The sequence below is a fragment of the Diaporthe citri genome, assembly GCF_014595645.1.
Source record: "Diaporthe citri strain NFHF-8-4 chromosome Unknown scaffold_6, whole genome shotgun sequence".
Taxonomy (NCBI): domain Eukaryota; kingdom Fungi; phylum Ascomycota; class Sordariomycetes; order Diaporthales; family Diaporthaceae; genus Diaporthe; species Diaporthe citri.
Window position 1 is genome coordinate 1,988,133 of NW_025064851.1, and position 21,778 is coordinate 2,009,910.

Below are 21,778 nucleotides of genomic sequence, written 5' to 3' on the forward strand. Positions count from 1 at the left end.
CTCAAGGCCTGGATGCGGTTGCTCGATTTCTGGCACCTCTGGGACTTGCTCAAGAATCGACGTTTTGTAATGTTGCGGTGCACCTTGCAACTCCATCTCCCCATGGGGTTTGCTGCAGATGAAGCTCAGCTTGCCGCATCAAGTGATCGGGTCGTCAAGTGATTGGCATCCCGTCGCAAGCTCGCAACCTGCCATTGGCAAGGTAGGCATCCGTGCATCATACGAGGTACAGAGACGCTGTCGGATTTGGTTCCTGTAACGGCTATATGCATCTCAGCTGTCGGACGAGTCGTGTAGACTGAGCAAGTTCGACACATGAGCCTCCTCACTGAGGCCAAGCGATGGTGTCTGCACAAGGCTTTCGAAAGAGTCAAGATCCACGCCGTAGGATTGTAGTCCCACCGTAAAGTGCTCCGTGTTGACTCGACCGCGAGCACGTGGTGGTATGGTTTCCTCGTAGCCACGTTCAAGGTCTCCAGGGAACGTGTAGATGGGATCGATGTGGATTCAGCGTCCCCATACTTTTGGACGCAGTCACTCCGCCAGGTGCGACAACCTCAACCAGATTGTGGGTCGACCGAACTGCCAGACTGCGCGTTTTTCCCCGCGGTATCCACCCAAAGCCGGGGGATCGTCCTCGATCGGGCACTCAGCTTCTCGATGTACATCGTCCGAGTCCTTTGTACCATTTGCCAAGTCAGTCCCACCGAAGTCCAAGTCGATGTGGATGATTCCCAGGAACCCCGCTTTGCGAATGCGGCCATTCCTTGTGCATACCTTTCACCCGTCGAAGGTGAAGCCTCCCCAGACGCAGTTTGCCGTCCACCCGGCGTCGTTGACCGCGCGCTGCCGCCTCTCTCTGTCCAACAAGGCCTCCTCAATGCTCATTCCCAGGCCAAAACCTCGGACCTCCTCGCGATCGACACGTAACCACCCCCTCCACCCGGTCGTTACACTCGCGACTTCAGGACCGAGAACCGCAGGACTGCCGCCGCCGATGATGATCGATCCCCACCATTCGCGGGCGATGGAGGCGTGTCTAGAGTATATCATGTGGTGCTCGGCGGCTGACAAAACCTCGCGAATGTGAGATGTTGAGCCGCGGGCCGGGCGGTAGACGTGGACATGCTTGAGATCCTCTGCTGTGACTTGCCGGGTTGGTGGAGTCGCGGGTTGAGCGTCTGTGCCGCTTTGAAATGCTTGGTTCGCATTCTCCTGTTGCCCCGTGGTGTGACCATTGTCTTCAGCGGCGTCCGTCCCCGCCGGGACCGGAACTGCCTGGTGAGGGGCGCATTGTGTAACCCGCGTGATGTCGAACTTGGCGTCGATGTCGATAATAACGACAGCTTTGTTGTGAGGAGCGGCGATGAGGGTAGCGACCAGTAGATATATCAGAGGCAAGTGTCTGCCGGACAGGGACAGAGGACCGGACTGGGTCGCCCTGAAATGCTGCACGACCAGCCTGTCGAGATCCTGGATAGGGTAACTCTTGACCTTGGAGCTAGATGGGCCCGGTGGTCCAACAAGACTGCCTCTTGCCGCTGGTATTCGCGCCGTCGGGGAAGAGTCACCTTGATCGAGTGACGTTGAATTAAGGCTTGTGCGGAAAATTGACAAGATCTGCGTGCCCTGGGGATCAGCGATCTCGTGGCCAGGAGTCTGAGTGATGCTCGGGTGATTGGGCTGAGCCGTTGGAGTATCTGATGCGGACGGACGACATTGGGGACGCCAACGCTTATCGGCGATAAGGACTTGCATGGTTGACTCCTCGTGAGATCCACGCAACGCCCATCTCACACGCTGATTTCCAAGCCCCAAACAGTAGGATAATTGAACAAAGTGGAAACGCCATACCTCATCAAGGCTCGTCTCCTCGATTTCGCCAAGCATCCGCCGACCAATTGCAGCCTCAGCCATCTCGGAGGCCAGTCAGTGTGAACCTGCCCCAGGATTTGCGAAGATGACGCCGCCGTGCCCCAACTTCCACCCCTCGCAGCTGCCGCAGCAGATCCAGTTCAGGATCGATGGAAGAAAGCGAAAGACAGAGGGCGGCAAGGATATCGACCTGAAGGCCTGCGAGCTGCTGGGCCTGCTGCAATACGACTGCTCGGTTGAGCACCCACAGCGGCAGGACAGCTCCGTCATGTGCTACCCGGTGCAAAGATGGTTCAGAAGGTATGCCTTGTACCTAAATCGATGAAAGGACACCTCTTTTAAGCCTTTGCGGTTCGGATGATGGTGTGGTTCTTGTTTGTGTCTCCCGTGGGCTGACGATGTGCTCAGGTGCCAGGACAAAAAGGGCAGTTTCACTGTCGAGACTACGGCCTGGGAAGGGACCACTGCCGCCACTGCCCCAAGCACGGCATCAGCAAGCGCCCTAGGCAGCAATCAGTCAACCTCTGAAGCAAAATCAACCACCACGCATTGGCACGATGGTAAGCAGCTTTCGGATACAATCTGTACCTCCTCAAAAAAAAGAAAAGACCTCTCCCATCTATAGCCTATGCCTCAAAGATGTTACCAGGCTGCGGGTTTTTGAGACGGACCATAGCCACATTGTAGCCCTCTCTTCCCCAATATTTATATGGAACTACTTCCCCAGTGCTTTGAAGCTGACTCTAAATGCTGAAGGTAATAAAACGGACTATTTCCAGCGTTAAGCGACCAGTATCAATTTGCTGGGAATCAGCCTCCCGGCTGCTTAGGCTTTCCAGACCTCTCAGGCTTATTTGGCATTCGGACACCATGGCCGAGAGTGCCACTGCTCAGCCCGGTGTGCCATGACGCGAAGTGATTTCTGACGGATGCCATAAATGTGTGCATAGAAGGGACTGCTGCGTCTATTATACGAGGCATTTCCCAATGCGTGTGCACCGTATATATGGCCCTAGTGGAGAGAGCACATGCAGATGCCAACCAGCCCAACCAGCCCAACCCAACCTCAGGCGACAAGTGGCCAGGAGACGGCTGGAAACAATGCGATAGGTGGTAGAGGTTGTTGCATGTCGAGATTCTGAGGGAGTATGCTTGGTTCTTCCTCGTTTCTTTCCCGACATGCTTTCAGCAAAGTCCCTTGAAGGTCTTTCTTCAGCGTTTTACGCTGGCCGGATTTTGGTACAAAGAACAGGATTGCAGGACCGACAGCAAAGAACAGAGAGAGGCAGGCATGGCGGAAAGGGGGGACAATCAAGAATTGATGGCTGATGAAGGCCCAAGTCACCGGCGCGCGAGATATGGCTCCGAGTTCCGCAAGGACGTCTGTCCCACGAAGTATCTCCAGATACTCCTTTGATATTGCTTGACTCGTCTATGCGTATCGAAACAGCCGCAGTCCCTCGTCCAGGCTCTATGCGTCCGCACTGGACAATGCCTCGTCACCTGCGATATGTACACCTCGTGTGTCCCATCCGCCCCATCAGTCTGGCTCCATCCCGCCCGCGGCTTGCTTAGCCCAATCGCGATGCGCGCTCGTCCTCGAGCTTCTTGTAGTGGATGTCGCGGGCGTTGGTGCGGGGCATGTGGAATCCGTGCCTGTAACGCCATACCATACGGTTAGATCGGTGCGCCTCGACGACCGCGATATCGATGAGAAATCCCGGCTGTATACCAGAAGAATCGTTTCAACCGTACCAGAAGACGTTGCCCATGGCGAATCCGAGACCTGAGATCGTTGTTAGCTCGAGGCAATATTCCACGCAAAACGGCCAGGCCCAGCCTGAGGTGACCCCTTTGCTCTGCTTCGGCGGATGCGGGACTCACCAAGCGCAATGCCCAGGTCGAGGATGAGGTTTCGGCGAAGTATCTGCATCCCACTCAGTCAGCCCCGTCCTCACTTGCGTCAAGCTCGTTTGATCCCTTCAGATCCGCGGCTATTGAGCCCCAGCGGCCCTCGGACTCGTGGGGGTCGGGGTCGGGACGTACGCCAACAATTGGTTTGACGGCCATTATGTCTGGTTGATCTGAAGATCTGGGAGAGGTCGGAGAGTGGGGAGTTTCGCGGTCGTGGGTTCAATTGACTGACTATTTCCTGGGGCAACGGAGCGTTCGAGCTTCGCGGAGCAAAAGGGACGATGACCTGATTCCTCGCGCTAGCCGGGGGTTGTCGGTCGACCGGCCCAGCCTGAGCCAGTCACGTGTCAGCCTTATGTCATCCAGGCCGTGGCCGAATCGGGAGCGGTCGACGGACTACGAAGTTTTTGGGGACAGAGCGAGAGAGCTCAAGCGCCATCACTTGCATCTCTCGATATCTGCCCGCCCCATGCCGCGGGACCGCCCATCATGAGCCTCCACCTTCCATCGCGGAGGGTCCTTGGGACCAGTGAGCCCTTCTATCCCCCAAGCACGGCTCAATTGACAGACCTAACACGCGCCGTGCAGCTCCAACGGTCCTCAAGACCCTCCGCCCAACCCTCTCGCTCTCCCCCTCCGCCGCAACGTCCTCGATCGTGTGCTGTCTCCTGAAGCAACAGCAACACCAGTACCAGCAGGCCCGCAATGCCGCCACAAAACCGAACAGCAAAAACCTCATCCGAGGGTACAAGAAGCCGATGGACCTGCACAAACCGGGCGGCGCGCTCGGCGACCTTACCTCAAAGGAGGGGCGGCGCACCATCGAGGACAGGATGAAGGAGCGCATGACCTCGACACGGCTCGAGTCCGAGTCCATCTTCGACGACGAGCTAAAGGCAAGCTACCACGACGAGCTAAAGGCAAGCTACGACGACGCTGAGGGGGAGCGCGGGCCCGTCGACGCCCAGGGCAGGGGCCAGAGCGCGAGCGGCTCGCGCGAGTCGGTCATGGGCGCCTCGCTGCTGCGCGACCACATGCGGCACGCCATCGACCCGGACCCGCAGGGCCGGATGCGGTGGGAGCGGCGGCAGGTCGCGCGGCAGGTCGCGCGGAGGCTGGACGTCCGGGGCCGCGAGACGCGCGACGAGCGCATCCGCCGCACCGAGCGCGAGGCCACTAGCCGGTCCGCCTGGCTCGCCACGTCGACCAAGAAGCTCGTCCACCTGGCCCACCAGATCTCGGGCAAGACGCTCGAGGAGGCCCGCACGCAGATGAAGTTCTCCAAGAAGAAGTTCGCCCGCGAGGTGCTGTACGAGCTGGAGCTGGCCCGCGACAAGGCCGTCGTCGAGCGGGGCATGGGCCTCGGCAAGTCGACTGGGGAGTTCGTCCCCGGCACCACCGAGAAGAGGACGGTCAAGGACTTCAGGCACGGCAAGTTCGTCGAGGTTGATGACCCGAGCAGGATCTACGTCTCAGAGGCGTGGGTGAACCGAGGTCCCTGGAGGGGCAAGAAGCCAAATTACCGAGCACGGGGACGTGTGGACCTCATTCAGATGCCGCAAGCCAGTAAGTCTTACGCCCTCCTGAAAGCACATACGAAGTTCGACCCAGGTGCAATAGCTGACCCGTTCTGTGCACTTCAGGCATCACAATCCGGTTGAAGGAGGAAAAGACCCGGATGCGAGAGTTTGAGGAGAAGAAGGCGAGACAATACAGGCAGGGCCCATGGGTACATCTGCCCAACAGGCCTGTCACAGCTCAGCGGCCCTTTTATTCCTGGTAACAGATCTAGCGGCTGGAAGAACAAGTGTAGTATCGAGTAGACGGACTCAACGATTAAACACAGAGCTCACATGAGACTACGTCATAAACGTCTGATGGACGTCCCCTGTACCATATATCTCCGTCAATCACAAAGAGCATGAACCAAGCACGATTTGGACATTTTGGTTTTGAGATTTGATGTCCAGCATCGGCGATTTACATAAATTTTTGGCTGCTTGTGCCTGCTGAACTATCTCGGGCCATCCCAAAATAGCGCCTCAACTCTGACGGACGCGCAACTCTGTACATGGCCACATACCATCACCCTACTGTGGTCTGAGAGCTTCCCACCGACAGGCCAAATCGGTAGTAGTGGTGATCAGCACCGGAGTAGACTCTCAGGCTGCCCCTCCAGATCTCATGCAGAGAAAGTTCGTCATAAGCGTCGTGTGCTAACTACACATAAAAGTAAGGTGATAGAAAGAGGTGACAGGACCAAGAAGTCCAAATGGGTACGAAGTCAAAATCAAATAGGTATCAAAAGTGAACAAAAACAAAGTAAAATCATGTCGCTTGTCCCTGTCGATTCAGCGCGCTTTTTCAGACCATCCGTCTTGGAGACACACGCGGAAGCATGTCCTCATATCGTCGAGCATTCTGGTCGAGCTCTGTCACTTGGGAGAACTTGGAGCCGGCCGATTTGGGTGGTCGGGTGGTGAATTGCGTCCCGGTCTCGTAGTCCAGTCGGCCGGATCCAGGAAGAGGCTCGGAGATCTGCATAGTACCTCGAGGCAGAGGACGTCTGGCGCGTCTTGTCCGGCAAAAGGCGATTGCCAAGGCAACTAGGGCAACAACGGCGGCGCCGGCGCCGACAGCGATGCCAGCCTTTGCGCCGACAGAAAGACCACTGTCCGGTGGTGACGCCGCAGCGGCATCGGCGGTCGACGAGGCAGACTCAGAGGCAGACGCCTTTGTGCCCGAGCTTGTTTCGGAAGTGGTCTTGGACGCCGAGGAGGAAGACGTCTCGGTGGTTTCAGAGGCGGTTGTAGAAGCCTAATAGTTCATCTATTAGCCAACAGTCCACGGTATGCCCGGCCACATGCGAATCGGAGCGTCACGGGAGCAATATCTACTTACTGTGGAGCTGGTCTCAGTGGTGGCCGCGCTCGCAGTCGATGTCTCTGTCTCCGAGGTGACGGTCTCAGCCGAGACTGAAGTCGGCTCACTTTCAGTGGTGGGCGTCGTCGTGGTCTCTGGTTCGGCGGTGGTCGTGGGAGGCGGAGGGGTCGTGTTGGTCGTTTCGGGTGTAGTCGCGGCTGCGGTCGTTGTGGTCCCGGTTGCTTTCAGGCAAAATCCACCTGCATAGTCCACAGCAGCTGCTGCATCCTCAGCAGAGCACGACTGATTTGCGCAGTCACGAATTCCGTTTTCAAAGGCGGAATTGCCGCAGAGACACTGGTCGGTGACAGGCACGCAGCCGACGCTGGTTCTCATGTTGTTGACGCAGTTTTGCTGCAAGATAATGTCAGCCCGTGTGTACTCAAAGCAAAGCCATGCAATGTCCGGATGCCAACACTCCTAGGCCTGGAATACCAAGCAAGCTTCGGAATATCCCAACCACCTTCCCCTTTCCCGCCTTTCGTAGGGGCTTGAGCGATGAGAATGAACGATCATGAGACCGATTCCCAGGCAAAATACGAATCGTAGGATGAGGAGCACATATAAAGGAAGGTCACCTACCGCACAGCTCGACAGAGCGCCAAAGTCCTGGGCACTGGCCACCCCAGCCATGGCCAGCAGCACCGGCACGAGATATCGTATCGTTCGCATTTTGGAAACCGGTCGAAAAGCGTGCTCGGCCAGAATTTCGATGTGATGAGTAGTATATATATATGTCCGCTTCACAATCCTCCCTTCCCACAAATATCGACCACGATCCCGAAGTGTAGGTGAGCAACAGTTGTGATACCCAGGCCGGTTACTTGCAGGACATGTCGATCCTTTTGATGTCTGAAGCTACGAGTTTCTGGTGACGTTGCTCTGAGACAGCGATCAAATTGCCTGCTGCAGGCTTCCCGACAAGCAACAACGAGGCGTGTTCGGTTCTCGAGACTGTCTTAGAGCGAGTCCGGCAGTCGAGGGGAAGTCGGAGGAATGGCGACTTTCGGGGATCCGATGGGAAGAAACAAGTCGACTGACTGATTTTCACAGAAACCGAGGCCCGCAGTAATTGAAGAAGAGAAGTGACGAGTGAATATGATGAAATAGCATCGAAAAAGGAATGAGAGACTTGACAAGGAGAGGGAGTTTCAAGGAGAGGCTCGGAAGAGTGTAAAGATTGGGTCCGTACCGCAGTTGACAGGCCGCGGGTTTGGAGGAAGGAGAAAAGAACGTAAGAAGCCGCCTGGTGTCGGGATTCCTTGCGGCGACAAACAGGGCAAGGACAAAATGGGCGGGCAGAGGATAGAAGAGGAAAAAGAGAAGGTGTGGACGATCAATGCTGGTCCCTTCGCTCCCACGATGAGAGGACCGTTACGGAATGAGGGTGTTTAACGCGCCTACTGGATTTAGCCAAACGCTTATTTTGATCCAGCGCAGGGGGGCCTGTGGTGCCTCTGTGTGCCTGAGAAGGTGCGGTTTCCAAGAGGGCGCTAGCGGGGATACGGACTGACGGGGCGCGGGCTGATGCAATCAGAGTGCAGGGACGGCCGATCTCAGGGGTTCAAAGCTGTGGGGAAGGCGCGTTCGGCGAGATGATTGTGTGGAATGCTCATCGAGCAGCCAGGCCAAATCAGAACCGAGGAAGGAAGCGCTCGCTGGGTTTCCCAGGAATTCTTGAAAGTTTTGGTTGAGAGAAGTATTCACTCATTCATTCATTCTGAGAATCTACCCTCTGGACTGGGAAGAGGGGCATTCATTAAGTTTCCAAGGCTAGTGGGCTTCCATGGGCTTCCTTTTTCGTACACCTATCGGACTTGATGCGAGCCCCTGCCTATGGTAGCAACAAGTACGCAAGTGCTCCGTACCATGGTGTGGCTTGGCCCGTCGTCCCAAAGGATGCGTGCGAAAAAGTCAACCCAAGTCGACGCAAGCCGAACCCACAGCGTCCCCATGCCCGTGTGGCCCCGTGCAGCCAAGTCAGTCAGAGCAGGGGCGCATAGCTCAGGGCTGTCCCTCCCTAGGTACCACGAGTCAGCGGGGCCACTGACGACGCCCTCAGATTCGTAGGGCGGCTTGCGGCGCGAAAGCTATATTATTTCGTGGGACCCGTCTGCTGCCGCCTTTCGTGTCTATGGATCTCTCAGGCGGCCAGACGGCCCTCGACAGACACAGTGGTACCGCTGGAATGGTTCGTTTGAACATGACCGCGAACTGTCAACAGCTTGTCACCCGCTAGCCTGTGCGTCTACCACAGCAATCCCGGCGAGACAATGAGGAGTTCGGGAGAACGAGGTCTGTTCTCTTGCCGTCTGCATGGGCGTGACCAGGGCCACCCGTGATCTGCTCCAGGATCAGCACCACTGCCACCACGAACAGCCGCCCCAAAAAGGCATCGCTGCATTTGCAACTGGGGGGGCATGGTCCACGCGGCTGTTTTTAGCGCAATGCAAGGCACGGAGATCTGGTCCTGCCTACTGCATTGGCCACAGTCTTGGCCCGGTGGAGCCGATGTCTGTCAGAGAGGAGGGTCAGACTGCCCGCATCCAAGAAAAGGGGTGCAAGACCGTATGCAGGCACCGGCACTCGTTGCATGGCTATCACCGTTTTCTGCTGCCATCACGTCTGGGAGAACCCAAGCCGGCAGTCGTCACTGTTTTGGAGCTCTGAACCAACCTGTCAGGCCCCACGGCACGCCGTCACCTAGACCGGACCGAGGCAGAGGATCAGGAACACAACGCGATGTTTCACATACAGGCCCTCTCATTTTCCGTCAATTACCTTTCAAATGCACCATGCTACCAGGCTACCTGATGATCTCATCTCATCCAGATGACAGTTTGAAACCCTCAAGACGGAATCTGCACGAATGTAACCGTTGCTTTTCGACGTCTCAGGCAACCCATGGTTTTTCGCCCACCGAACCCGACTGTCTGTCTCACACATTGCTTCTCCCACTAAGCGGTGAGGGCTGCAAGCCATGCCCAGCCAGATCTCTTACTTCGCAGGCCTACTGCGCATGGCTTCACTGTCGTACGACATCACAGAATTGAGAGTCGAGGCCTCAGTGGGTCGGGAGACACAGCAGCGCGCGAAACGGCGTCACGGCAGCTGCGTCGAGATGAGCATCTGCCTCTAGGTGATGATGATCATCTAGTGCAAACTTTCGGGTACCCATCAAAAATTTCGCCTGCGTGCCCGACGCGCAGCTCCCACAGCTGCCGCATTCCCGCTGCCGTGGCCCTCGCGTCCCGCGACCATACTGCTTTCTGCTTTCCACCCACATAGCACTCTTGCGAATGTCTTGGGGCGTGTCGTCTCAAAATCATGGGATGAGGTTGGGACGACGTCGGCGATAGGCGCCGGGCCTGTCGCCGCGCCGACTCCGCCCAGAACGAAATTGCCAACGACCGCGCATCATGCCCGGTACAGCGAAGGATCACACCATTAAACCCTTGTCCTTGGGACATCGCATTGAGCCCGGCTTCTGGGGTCTGCGGCAGCTTAACGATCTTCTTCCCGGTAGGGCAGGTGGGTTCTTAGCAAAGAACCTAAAGATATAATCCATTCGGCAGGCACGCTCACTGGGGTTGAGTCTGGCAGTCTGGGCTCTGGGCAGCTAGTGCTGCACTCAAAGAGCCGCTCCCAATTTTACCACGAGCCTGGGTCAAACGTGCTGCACTGGAATGAGGCTCAAGTGAGGTCTGTGCACCACTGCGCGTCTAAGATTCTGTTATGGGTTCGAGAGCTTTTTCTACATTCCTAGGCGCAACCCAGGACCACGCGCCTGCGCGATTCAGTGATCATTCAATCTTGATCTCTCCCTTTTGTGTCTTGACTAGACCGTCGTTCATATATGAAGCCCAGCAGCAGCCAATAAGCAGGTCATTCTTAATGGAGTTGTTCGAGTCGAGCGTACATGTTAGTGCGGTCAGTATGTTTGACAATAATAACGGTTATGGGTTCGTCCCCCGGAGACACTCCTATCGGGGAAAAGAGAAGTCGGGATTTCCGGCATCTCGATCTTGATGATCGGCGACAGCTGGGGAACGCTGCACTGAGCCCACTCCGACCCCAATGACCAGCTCTAATTCCTTCAGCTTGCTCGAGATTGCTCCCGCCCTTTCCTCAAGATGCTTTCGCTTCAGGTTCGCTCAAGACATGGCCGATTATACTCGTTACCGCCATCCAAGTCTTGGGTCAAATTGGATTGGTCCCAGGTGGTTGGTTCCTCGGCGCACGACACAAGGGACTGGCTGCACCGACATTGGCCTCTAACGCACGCATATATGGCCTGTGGGCCTTATAGAAGCATTGAAAGTGAGGAATTCTATTTGTTGGGCCAGGGTATCTCCACAGTCGGCCCGGATTGGTGAACTCTATCTCTCAGTCCCCGCGGTGGATTGTCGTGTATTTCACAGGACCCCAGGGCAATATCGCGGCACTTGGCCTGCCCTCATAGACGCGCATTCAACTACGGCGTGGTCATGTGTAGCCGAGATTTATACAGATTCCTACAGCGCCCTTGCATGGGCGACATCTCCACGTCACGGGGTCTCGACTCGCCATTTTGAGCTCCATTTGGCGTTGATGATGGAGAAACTGTTCCCCCCACAAGCAAGGGTACAGGCCAAGTTGCCGTGATCTTCATTACAGATCTGCCAGGCTGTCCCACAGTCACAAGACCTACTCCCTTGAATTCTTGTTATAAGCTCATATTTCCGGCAGGGAGGTAGCGGGAGCAAGTTGATCCCAGAGCACCTCCATAAGCCTATGGGCCCACGCCTGGCTCGCACAACCAAATGAAGCAGATCTCCGCCAGGTGGTTCCTCCGGGAGCTCTGAGACTTCGACGGGAGGCATGATGAGATAGCAACAGACCCGAGCAGCCATTCTATTAGAAACTTAGATGTGCTCCTGCGAATACTCACCTGGGAATGGAATTTTTCGAAGATCGTTCGATATATACCACGGCGTATCGAGCGTACCACGTCAGACCTTGATTTCTAGTACTTTCGCCTGGGAGATCTCGAACAACTTGCCACCTGAATTTGTCTGACTTTAATTCACCTCGAGCGGCATCGACGATGACCTTGCACACACGTGATACATATAGAAAAATAAATGCTAGACTGAGACACGCAAGGAGATTGCTAACAGCAGATCGAACCATGGGAACTATAGATGGAACATATCATCACCCCAAGCACCCAAGACACAATCAGATGTCGGGCTAGCAGCCCGCGAGAGAAGCATGCCTCAGAGAATTGAAACGTTGAGCTCTAGCAGCCACGGGTGGTGGACCGAGCAGCGCAGCAAAGAAGAATGCAGACAGACTACAGAACCTCGGTGCCGTCGTCATCACAGCAGATCATTTTTTTCCCCGTTTAATCACATGGCCGAACTCATGGCCTTCCTGTTGCTACAGGCTTGGACGCTCGCAGGAGTGAGCACTCTGGGTCCGTTTCTACACGTCAAAACAAAGCTCAACTGTTCGCCGTGAACGGCCTCCAGAGACCTCAACAGCTGCCGCCATGGTGACACCGTTGCTTCACATTACCGTGGTACTCGGTTTTTTTACTTCACTTCCACATTATCATTCAACCTAAGGCGCAGTGCACGCGAATTTTGGTAGACCTTTGGAAATTTTTGGCTCGATAGTGTACCTATCTGGCCAGTCACCCTGCCAGCGATGCAAACCACGCCCAATTTTTTGGCAAAGCCTCGCGGCGTAATGACGCTGGTTTTTGCGCCTAATTTTTGCCCGATTACAAGGCTAGAAACGAGGCAAGCATTCCCTGTACGCCCACAACCATGAACCGTCAGTCATTCAAGCCGGCGTCCTTAACTTCGACCTAGATGTTTTGGTCTTCAGTACTCGCCGGCACACAACACCATGGCCTCCTCCTCAACCCTATCGCAGACCTTCCGGATCACATCCCTTATGCCCTGGACATGACACCCCAGGCACGGATGATGTTGTCGGTATAACCGGCGAACAGGGTCTGGCCGTCGGCGGACCAGGCGAGGGACACACACTCGGGGTCGCGGGCCTTCTTGGAGGTGCCGGTGGCGGCGAAGTCGGGCTTCAGCTCGTCGACCTTGGTCTTCTTCTCCAGGTCGAAGATGATGATGGAGGAAGAGGTGGCGGCGCAGAGCCAGTATCGGTTGGGGGAGAAGACAAGGGCGTGGATCTCGTCGTTGGCGTTCAGGGAGTAGAGGTGCTTGGACTCGTTAAGGTCCCACAGCATGGTGGTACCATCCTTGCCGCCGGAGGCACACAGAGATCCATCGGGGGAGATGGTGACGGTGTTGATGTAGCCGGTGTGGCCGATGTGGTCGGTCTGCAGCTTGCAGGTGGAGAGCTCCCAGACCTAATCGCGAGTGTCAGCGAACAGCTTCCTTCCCGTGGTAGTCTCATTCATAGTCGTAACAGGGTTGGAGGATCAGTGCAAGGTGATTGTTTGTCTCATGGCCGTAAGGCTCTGAAGTAGCAAATACTTTGATAAAAGTGCAAAGCATCATATCGTGACATTAGGAGGGCTGCGGCTCAACCGCCGCCGCGGGAAAACGTACCTTGACGAGCTTGTCCCAGCCGGAGGAGACAATGACAGCGTTCTGGGGGTTGGGGGAGAACCGAACGCAGGAGACCCACTCGGTGTGGCCCTTGTCGGTGATGGTGTACTTGCAGTCACCGAGGGTGTTCCACAGCTTGATGGAGCGGTCGCGGGAACCAGAGACGATCTGTCGGTTGTCGGCGGAGAAAGAAACGGACAGGACGTCGTTGGTGTGGCCGACGAAGCGACGGGTGGTGGTGCCGGTAGCGAGCTCCCAGAGTCTCAGGGTCTTGTCCCAAGAGGCAGACAGAGCGTAAGCGCCGTCAGAGGAGATGACCTGCCCGTCTCATCAGCATTTCGAGTTCCAACTCTGCTCATATTCTTGGCCCCATCTGGTTGTTGTTTGGTACGTACACAGTCGGAGACGATGTGGGAGTGACCGTGCAGAGATCGCTTGGGGTAACCGTACTGGGACTCGTCGCGGGTGAGGTTCCAGATGATCAGGGTCTTGTCACGAGAACCGGACAGGAGCATGTTGGGGCTATCGCATTGTAAGTCAAACGAGTCTCCATGGTTTACTGTTTCGGTTGATCGTACTTCTCGATGGAGGTGGCCAAGCTGGTGACCCAGCCATTCTGCAAGAAACAAAGTGTCAGCCCGGCTGTGTCCACATCCAAAAGCTTCTATTTTGACCCGTTGCTGCCGAGCTCATCGTTCGCTCTTTCCGCGGGGTCGCAAACATCGTGGGGTTGGGTTCGGGTCAACTTACGTGGCCCTCGAGGGTGCCCTTGAGAACAAGCTGCTCAGCCATATTGAATTCTTCGTCGAAATGGGATCAACAAAGAGGAGGTCTGGGGGTCTAGGAGCGTGATGGTTGGGCTTCAATTGGCTTGCAGGTACAAACTGGAGTTTCCAAGTCGTCGCAAAGTCAAGATGCTCGTGGATGGAGGAGAGTGTGCGATGAAAAATGGCCGGCCAATCACAAAGTCCATTTTGATAGCAGACCTGCCAGCTGGCGATAAGCCCTGGAGCTGTCGCCCCACCACGGCAGCTGTCCGCCGGCTCTCCCAACTCCACCACCATGTTACAGCGAGGCAATGGACTACTTGCTCTAGGACAGGCAACGTCAACAGCTTCGCCAGATGGACCATGCATGGAACATATAAAGAACCATAGCAAACATGCTCATCTTTGTTAACTGATGATTACCTAGGGGGAAAGGCCACTCCTATCAGAAGTCGTCAAGGAGCCGGGTCAAATGCAATCAATCAGACAAGAAACTGAACTCTGGAACCACAAGACCACACGTACCTAGGTAGACTATTTTGGGAAGAATCCTGTCTCTGAGTTCAGGAACATGTACCATTTGTAAGGACGCCTGTTGTATATCTACACTTTGAAGCTGTAGGATGAGGCCTGCCTCAATCACACTGTCTGTTCCCTGCACGGGCCTCTCACGTATTGATCTTTTCCCTTGGCGCAATAACAAGTCATACGGCGGAAATGTAAGAATGAGCTGTGGGCACAGTTTCAAGGACTATTCTCTCTGGATAATCCATATATGGGGTTAAGCCCCTAAACTCCCAGCCAGCTTGTTTCGGCGATCCTCAACCATGGGGTATGTCGGCCAGCATAGCCAGTGTAAGCCATGGCACCCCCCATCCCTGTCGCTACGTCGTCAAGGCCAAAGAATTGAAGCTCCCACCAGCCTTCGATGGTCACAAAGCGAGTGCTATCCCTATTGCAGCCGCTCAGGTAAATCTTTGTTTGTGGTACTTCCAGGGGAAGGATCCCAATGTGAACCGGTGATGAGCCGTGATGTTTCTGCCGCTGCTGAAACCTTGACTCTGTCCCACGATCGCTTGCCTAATCAAAACCCAAAGTCGCACGGTGCTGACCATTCTGAGTCACGTCACCTCAGGAACGCCCTGGTACCGTCACGCTCAACACTCCCACCGAGGCATCCTGAGCACAACCAGATTTGAGTCTGCGGTTCCCGCATCCTACTCAGAACCGTATTCTCGAGTAGTACGAAATGTGTCGTCTGAGATTCCATTCCTTCAAGTGCCGACGTTTCGGTCATGTCCTTTGGCGCCTCTGGAACGGCAAGCTTGTCATCGTCGGATTGGCTGTCTCCTCAGGCGGAGCCTCCTCAGCCCTTGCCCCGCAGAGTATCTGGAACTTGCATCCGCTTCGCCGATCGGGGCACCTCTCGCCTGTGGAACCTCTTCTGTGCATTGACGACCATGCTATGATCTGCGACCTCTCCTCTCGCCGTGCCGTCCGTGCCATTTGCGCGCCCTTGCTCCTGCAGCAGCTCCTTCATGGCGTCTTCCCACTGGTTGTAGCGCTCCTTGGAAACCGGGTTCTTCTCGGCGGTGCTTCGCATGTCCTTGAGACTTGCCTGTTTGCTCGCCCTCACGAGGCGCCGTAGCGCCTCCTCGGCTTGCTTCGCCTGGAGCGCTGCCGCCTCGCGGATCTTCTTAGGGTCGCCACGCCAGTCGGGGGAGCCGCGCTTCGCGGTGCCTTCTGGGTCTGCATCGTGGCCGCGGACCGTCACGGACTCGACATCGGTTGGTGTGGACTTGTAGGTGTGTATGCTGGGGAAGTCGGGGAATGACTTTGGTATGTAGGTCTTTGCGTCCTTGTCATCCTTGCCACTGAGTCTCTCGTCCAGTGTCGGCAGGTCCATCGTCTCGCCATCCAAGAACATCTCCGTAGTGTATGTCGCCTTGATCCTTTCTTGCAGTATCGGCGGCCTGCGATGAGGTTTCATGTGGGTCAAGTTGATGTTGAAGCGCTTCATTGATATGTCGAAATCGGTGGGGATCGCCTGGGACCGGCGAGCGCTGTTTGCGATGATCTTGACATCTTCGATGAGAGAAGAGAGATCTAAGCAACAGTAGTCAGTGCCTATAATGTTCATGTGCGGATAGCAGCACAAACTGACATGTCTCTGTCATGTGTGTGAAACTCTCCAGTGCCTCCTCGGATGCGGAGTCGAAGCCGACGTGGCCAAGCGCCAGGGTGATGGCACGGCGCAGCTCCATCCTGTGCTGCTCGTTAAAGTTTGGCGGGCCATCTATTCGGGTAGGGAGTAAGGCAGGGACGGGCGACTCGGCAGAGTTGGCCGTACTCGACGACTGCGTGCGCTGTCGCTTTGCTGGGCCCGGGGTGTCGTCGCTTGCGGGTGAAGCTCGTTTCTTTGGCGAATCGGAACTCATCTTGACAGTCACCAGCGGCCCGTCTTTGGCCTCGCGAGCGCGACTGATTCTTTCCGGGCCGCGAAAGTGCGCCAGATGAGGGCACTTTGAGCAGTATCGAAAGGAGGACTCGCAGATGCGGCCGGGACGAGGTGGGCTCGACGTCGCGTGAAGTTGGGTGCTGCGAACCGGGGAAGCTTAAGCAGATGCAGTGTGGCCCGAGCTCAGCTGCCGCGAAATGTCCAGGTTGCAGTGGGGCTCGGTGGCAGGGATGGATTAGTGCTGGTCCTTGTTTCTAGCGTCAACAATGCAGCCCACCTTGAGGCTCAAATTCCCACATGCATCAACCTTTTCCACATTTCGCTACACTCACGATGCCGTCCATCTCTGTGCATCAACCCAGGTGGTTCTAGCCTGTACATGGGTCCATTGATGCGAGCGTCTGTGACAGGCGTCTGATCCTGCCCCTATGGTAAGACCAGTGTCTTGCTCGGGCGTGCAAGGGAGCCCCCTAGGATACCTAGTTATCTCGCACGTGTCAGGATGAGTGGCTGGCTTATGAGAGAAAGGGGCCCGGCCCGCAGAGCTGAAAATAGCGGTATATATACATGGAGAAGTACACGGTAGCACGGTTCTCTTTCACATGCCCCAGATTCTCCGCGACGTCGCCCATATCCCACGCTCCTGTCCTCCGCTATCTGCAGAAACTCCACTCCCCACCGATCAAGATGCACGATCTCGAGATCCTCCGGAGTGGAGGCTACAAGGACGCGGCACTGACAAAGCTTAAGCTGACATGTCCCTTGCAAACCTTTCCCACCGAGATATTCGACCTGGGACCGTCCCTTGAGCAGCTCGATCTCTCAGGCACTGGACTTTCCTCCTTACCGCCAGACTTGGATCAGAGACTACCCAATCTGAAGATTGCCTTCTTCTCGCAATGTGCTTTCTCCACATTTCCCTCGGCGCTGGCCTCTTGCCCGCGGCTGGAAATGGTCGCCTTTCGCGGCAATAGCATGGCAGTGATACCTGAGGATTCCCTACCGCCACAGCTGCGCTGGTTGATCCTGACAGACAACAAGCTCTCTTCACTTCCAAGAAGCATTGGCAAGTGCGAGAGGCTGCAAAAGTGCATGCTGGCGGGCAACCGGTTGCAGACACTGCCCGACGAAATGCAGCACTGCAACAGGTTGGGTCTGCTGCGTCTCAGCTCCAACAGACTGCACAACCTGCCAGATTGGCTTTTCCATATGCCTGAGCTTGCGTTTCTCAGCTTTGCCGGCAACCCCTGCTCCGCGTCCGAGGCCGTCGCCCTGTCCGATGACCGCCAGCTCGGACTCGCGCACGTGGACTGGTCAGAACTGGAGGTTCAGCACACACTGGGTGAAGGGGCGTCTGGCATAATTTCGAAAGGTCTCTGGCACATCGACCCAAGTACCACAGAAGAGGTTGCCATCAAACTCTTCAGAGGCGCGCTCACCAGCGACGGCACGCCCGAGGACGAAATGGCAGCATACATCGCCGCCGGGCAGCACCAAAACATCATCGACGTCCTCGGGCGGATCCACGGTCACCCGGATGAGGCTAACGGCGCCTTCAAGGGCGGGTTGGTAATGCAGCTCATCCCCCCGTTTTATCAGACGCTGGGCCAGCCGCCGTCGCTTCTGACGTGCACGAGGGACACCTACCCCGATGGCGCGAGGCTGTCAGTGGAGAACGCCCTGAGCATCTTGGAGGACATCGCAGCAGCTGCCGCGCATTTGCATTACAAGAAGATTGCCCACGGGGATCTGTACGCGCACAACATCCTCACGAGCGAGGACGGCCACGCACTACTGGGTGACTTTGGTGCGGCGACAGTCCACGGCGGCAAGGTCCCTCCGCTGGTGGAGAAGTTGGAGGTCTTGGCCTTCGCCCACCTTGCCGAGGATCTGCTCGGCCTCGTCACTGTCACCACAGATGAGCACCGTGCGATGGTAAAGGCACTGCAGGACCTTCACCAGCGGTGCTCCGCCACGACTGTGCATGCTCGTCCGACGTTTAAACAAATGCTTTTCGAGATCAAACGGATCCATGGTGGCAAATCCCCGTGCAGGCTTCCCAACTGAGTCACTGCGTTGTGGGCAATAGGTTAGAATTGGTTCCTTTCTTCTTCAGTTTCTTTCGGGAATATAGGCCGTGGTCTGAACTAAAGTAGACTTATAGACTAGAATCGGGAACATACACTGGAACAAGAGTACATGGTAGAAGTAAAATATAGATCATACTGAAGATTAATGCTAGATTGGTTTACACGAGCCTGACACGACAGCCCTAAAATAGAGTGCCTGAGAGTACAAAATATCAGCCCAGTCTGTCTACAGCCCCCCAGAAGCTATTCTGGGTATTCAGTCGGAGACGGGTGGAAATACCTCCCTTCTCTCCGCTTTTAAAATATTCTTGGGTCGCCAAAGCTCTCTGTATCTACTCACGATCTTCATCCACTGCTGGCGAAGAATGCCAGAGACAATGTCCAGCCGCGGTCTACATGTGCCTTTAAGAATCCCCTGTAAATTAACTAGCCACTACTGGCGGCGAGTGGCTTACATTATATACGCCAGGAAAGAGATGGAGGCGACGAACACGCGACATTCCAAAAAGAGCCGCAATTCACGAGACATGTTCTTCCAAAGGAGGCTTTGGAAGAAACGTAAAAATCGGGTGTTATCTTCCAAAATGTCTTGTGCTTGGGCAGATACCAAGATAAATCGCTGAAGATGGACAGAAAAGAGATGGTCCATGCCACAGATTAATTAGGTTTCCATCAGCACATTCCAGTGCCCCCTTGTAGAACTCTCATGGTCGAAGCAGCCATCATATTTTCACAGTCAGTGATCCAGACACTTAGTGAATTAATCACCGTGAGTTGTAAAAGCCAATCGAGTTCAAGTCCAAATATTGCACCTACGCACATCATGTGGGCTGCTTGCTCAACTGAGTAATCTCCTGTCGCTCAAGCATAAGAGGCATTTCCTTGCTGAAGCCTGTCAGTCTCCAACCTCTGTTTGGAAACATCGTATTCGGGTTCGGAAAGCACAATGATAGGGCTTTAATTCTGTAGAAATCAAAACCATGATTCGTAATATCAACTTTTGAAACACCATAAGGGCTGATTAGGTTTCCAGCCAGGTACATACCTACCCAAAGTAGGCAGGCACACGCGCATGCGCATGCGCATTCCGAATGGAGCCTTACCTCACAGCTCACGACTCTCTGTACCTGCTCCAGAGTCCGGGAAGAGCTCTGTTCAACGTCTCATTATCCATCACTTTATTAGTGTCTTCACTAATTTTGGTTGTGCCCAATAGTGGTTGAAGCATAGTTCAGTTCCAAGGACACTTCGAGAACAGGCCTATACAGGTTTCATTCTTGCAGAGCAAGTGACAGTAGGGAATTGTGGCAAGTATCCAGTAAATCCGAGGTGTCGAGACACGTCCTTTTAAAAGTCTACAATTTGAAGGCCATCAAATCGTTTCACAGAAAATTGAAACATTGCTAGACCCCAAATATGAACGGGATTGCCTGCTAGCAGAAGAGGTGACCTGGGCTGACAGTAAGCGAGGCCGAGGACGGAGAGCGTCAAAACATCACGTCCTGACGATGTCGATGATCAACAGGAAAGGAAGCCTGAACTTGACGGATCAGATTCGTCAAAGAAATCGCAATTTGGGGCTTGATAACGTAATGCTGTTGATGATGCGAGAGACGGTCAGACAGCGGATGTTTCCCAGTCCTGACGTCGCACCCAAAGACGAGATGAGGACCTACGTGATTAGAGTTATCTCATCAGGATGAGCTCCGTGTCTGAGCAACAGGCGAAAGTTTGTCACTTGTTTTATCACACCAGGACCAAGGTCGGCCTCCACGGTCCCCAAGCAGGTGAAGATCGCAATTACAAGCGCAGAGAGCCACAGCTGATCTTGAAGTCGTCAAGCCGTGCCCAAACGGCGGCCGCTCGACAGTGCACAACAATCGCACCTACCAGGACTACAACGGCACTCCGGGCACGGATGTGCGCACCGCCATTGCGATGTGTCACTACAACATTACGGGCAGGGTCTGCGACATCGCCATTAACCTCGCGACTCGCCATAAGCCGATCGGCGCGCTGGACTGGCAAAGCCCGTCCCTAACAACGTCAGCAGCGGATCCAACGGCCTACGCGCTGCACCGCCGAGGTGAACGTCAGGCGTAGGTTTTTCTTCGCACGTCAGCGGCCAACGCCGTTGGGCTGGCCCACAGCGAAGCGGCCACGCTGCGCTCGCTATACTCGCTCGCTGACGGATGAGTGCCTTGTCTAGCCTAACTAGCCGTTACGACATTACCAAGATGGAGACCGAGACGATCTACAAAACGTTCCTCGACTGGGACCCGACCAAGTCAGAAGAGGGTGGCCTGCCTCCGCATACACGAGGTCGAGATCGGGATTAAAGTGCTGCGGCAGCACCGGGGGGAGCTGGCAGGACGCCGCCGTCAGGGAGCCTCTGGCGCTGGTTCAAGTCCGTCGGACGGCCAGGGCCTGCCTGCCTGGTGAGCGTCGAGGGCGGTGGCGGCGACGAGTCCCATGGTTGGCTGCGCTGTCGTTGAGCATCACTGCGCCGGGCACGACGCTGGACACAACATCGTCGCGGCAGGCGAATAGGTGTCCCCCCCCCCGGTACGGGGCTTAGGGATGACTGGATCAAGAACAGCGAGCGCGCCCTGGACATGGCGGAGAAGGCCGAAAGGATGTTGGGCTGATCGCATCATGATGAGGGAGTGTAGTAGTAGCCAAGGTGACTTACTTTGGGCTGTGTAGCATGTGCAGCTCGAGGAAAGCTGGCTGTGCCAATTCATCCTACTACCGCGCAAGGGGGACGTCCCCCATCCCGAGCGGCGCCCGCTCTGCCCGCGCGGGCCCGAACGTCAAAGCTACTCTCCGTGGAGCGAGATGCCGTCCTCGTACATTGGCCCGAAATCGATGATTGCTTCTACTCTACCATGGTTGAGCCACGCGGTCAGGGCGTGTACTCCTAGCTAGCGTAAAGTGGCATAGTATCCTGGAAGACGCATTGATGTTATGGGACCCCTATACATGTGATTTGCCATGATCGGCCTATGAGCCTCTAGGAGGTGTGGACGAAGCAGTACTCATTGTTAAGACGCGTTCCCGGCCCGGCCTTGATTAGAAAACCAGCTTGCCAGCGCCGGTAATGAAGCGTTGATGTATGTATATGACACGGCATATTGGGTTCGGCCCACAAGGTCTCGATCCTCATGGAAGCCATCC

At 55.5% G+C, this 21,778-nt stretch overlaps 9 protein-coding genes across 9 annotated transcripts; 4 read left to right on the forward strand and 5 right to left on the reverse strand.

Moving 5' to 3' along the window:
- Window positions 1-780: 780 nt before the first annotated feature.
- INS49_012574 (uncharacterized protein) lies at window positions 781-1,917 on the reverse strand (the record flags this gene model as incomplete). The annotated part of the gene is made up of 1 exon (XM_043173277.1): window positions 781-1,917. One exon carries the CDS (start codon window positions 1,915-1,917, stop codon window positions 781-783), a length of 1,137 nt encoding a protein of 378 aa, XP_043022574.1.
- Window positions 1,918-1,960: 43 nt separating this feature from the next.
- Window positions 1,961-3,292, forward strand: INS49_012575 (uncharacterized protein; the record flags this gene model as incomplete). Its single annotated transcript, XM_043173278.1, has 2 exons — window positions 1,961-2,175; window positions 3,217-3,292. 2 exons carry the CDS (start codon window positions 1,961-1,963, stop codon window positions 3,290-3,292), a joined length of 291 nt encoding a protein of 96 aa, XP_043022575.1.
- A 154-nt stretch (window positions 3,293-3,446) lies between these two features.
- Window positions 3,447-3,945, reverse strand: INS49_012576 (uncharacterized protein; the record flags this gene model as incomplete). The annotated part of the gene is made up of 3 exons (XM_043173279.1): window positions 3,447-3,531; window positions 3,631-3,661; window positions 3,834-3,945. 3 exons carry the CDS (start codon window positions 3,943-3,945, stop codon window positions 3,447-3,449), a joined length of 228 nt encoding a protein of 75 aa, XP_043022576.1.
- A 333-nt stretch (window positions 3,946-4,278) lies between these two features.
- Window positions 4,279-5,572, forward strand: INS49_012577 (uncharacterized protein; the record flags this gene model as incomplete). Its single annotated transcript, XM_043173280.1, has 3 exons — window positions 4,279-4,318; window positions 4,378-5,355; window positions 5,433-5,572. 3 exons carry the CDS (start codon window positions 4,279-4,281, stop codon window positions 5,570-5,572), a joined length of 1,158 nt encoding a protein of 385 aa, XP_043022577.1.
- Window positions 5,573-6,153: 581 nt separating this feature from the next.
- On the reverse strand, window positions 6,154-7,383 carry INS49_012578 (uncharacterized protein; the record flags this gene model as incomplete). The annotated part of the gene is made up of 3 exons (XM_043173281.1): window positions 6,154-6,606; window positions 6,691-7,065; window positions 7,294-7,383. 3 exons carry the CDS (start codon window positions 7,381-7,383, stop codon window positions 6,154-6,156), a joined length of 918 nt encoding a protein of 305 aa, XP_043022578.1.
- A 5,269-nt stretch (window positions 7,384-12,652) lies between these two features.
- On the reverse strand, window positions 12,653-14,078 carry INS49_012579 (uncharacterized protein; the record flags this gene model as incomplete). The annotated part of the gene is made up of 5 exons (XM_043173282.1): window positions 12,653-13,084; window positions 13,287-13,604; window positions 13,682-13,808; window positions 13,865-13,902; window positions 14,037-14,078. 5 exons carry the CDS (start codon window positions 14,076-14,078, stop codon window positions 12,653-12,655), a joined length of 957 nt encoding a protein of 318 aa, XP_043022579.1.
- A 1,341-nt stretch (window positions 14,079-15,419) lies between these two features.
- On the reverse strand, window positions 15,420-16,491 carry INS49_012580 (uncharacterized protein; the record flags this gene model as incomplete). The annotated part of the gene is made up of 2 exons (XM_043173283.1): window positions 15,420-16,159; window positions 16,218-16,491. The coding sequence occupies 2 exons, from the start codon at window positions 16,489-16,491 to the stop codon at window positions 15,420-15,422; spliced, it is 1,014 nt and encodes a 337-aa protein (XP_043022580.1).
- Window positions 16,492-17,198: 707 nt separating this feature from the next.
- On the forward strand, window positions 17,199-18,578 carry INS49_012581 (uncharacterized protein; the record flags this gene model as incomplete). Its single annotated transcript, XM_043173284.1, has 1 exon — window positions 17,199-18,578. The coding sequence occupies one exon, from the start codon at window positions 17,199-17,201 to the stop codon at window positions 18,576-18,578; it is 1,380 nt and encodes a 459-aa protein (XP_043022581.1).
- Window positions 18,579-20,300: 1,722 nt separating this feature from the next.
- Window positions 20,301-20,940, forward strand: INS49_012582 (uncharacterized protein; the record flags this gene model as incomplete). Its single annotated transcript, XM_043173285.1, has 3 exons — window positions 20,301-20,388; window positions 20,436-20,700; window positions 20,811-20,940. 3 exons carry the CDS (start codon window positions 20,301-20,303, stop codon window positions 20,938-20,940), a joined length of 483 nt encoding a protein of 160 aa, XP_043022582.1.
- Window positions 20,941-21,778: the final 838 nt, after the last annotated feature.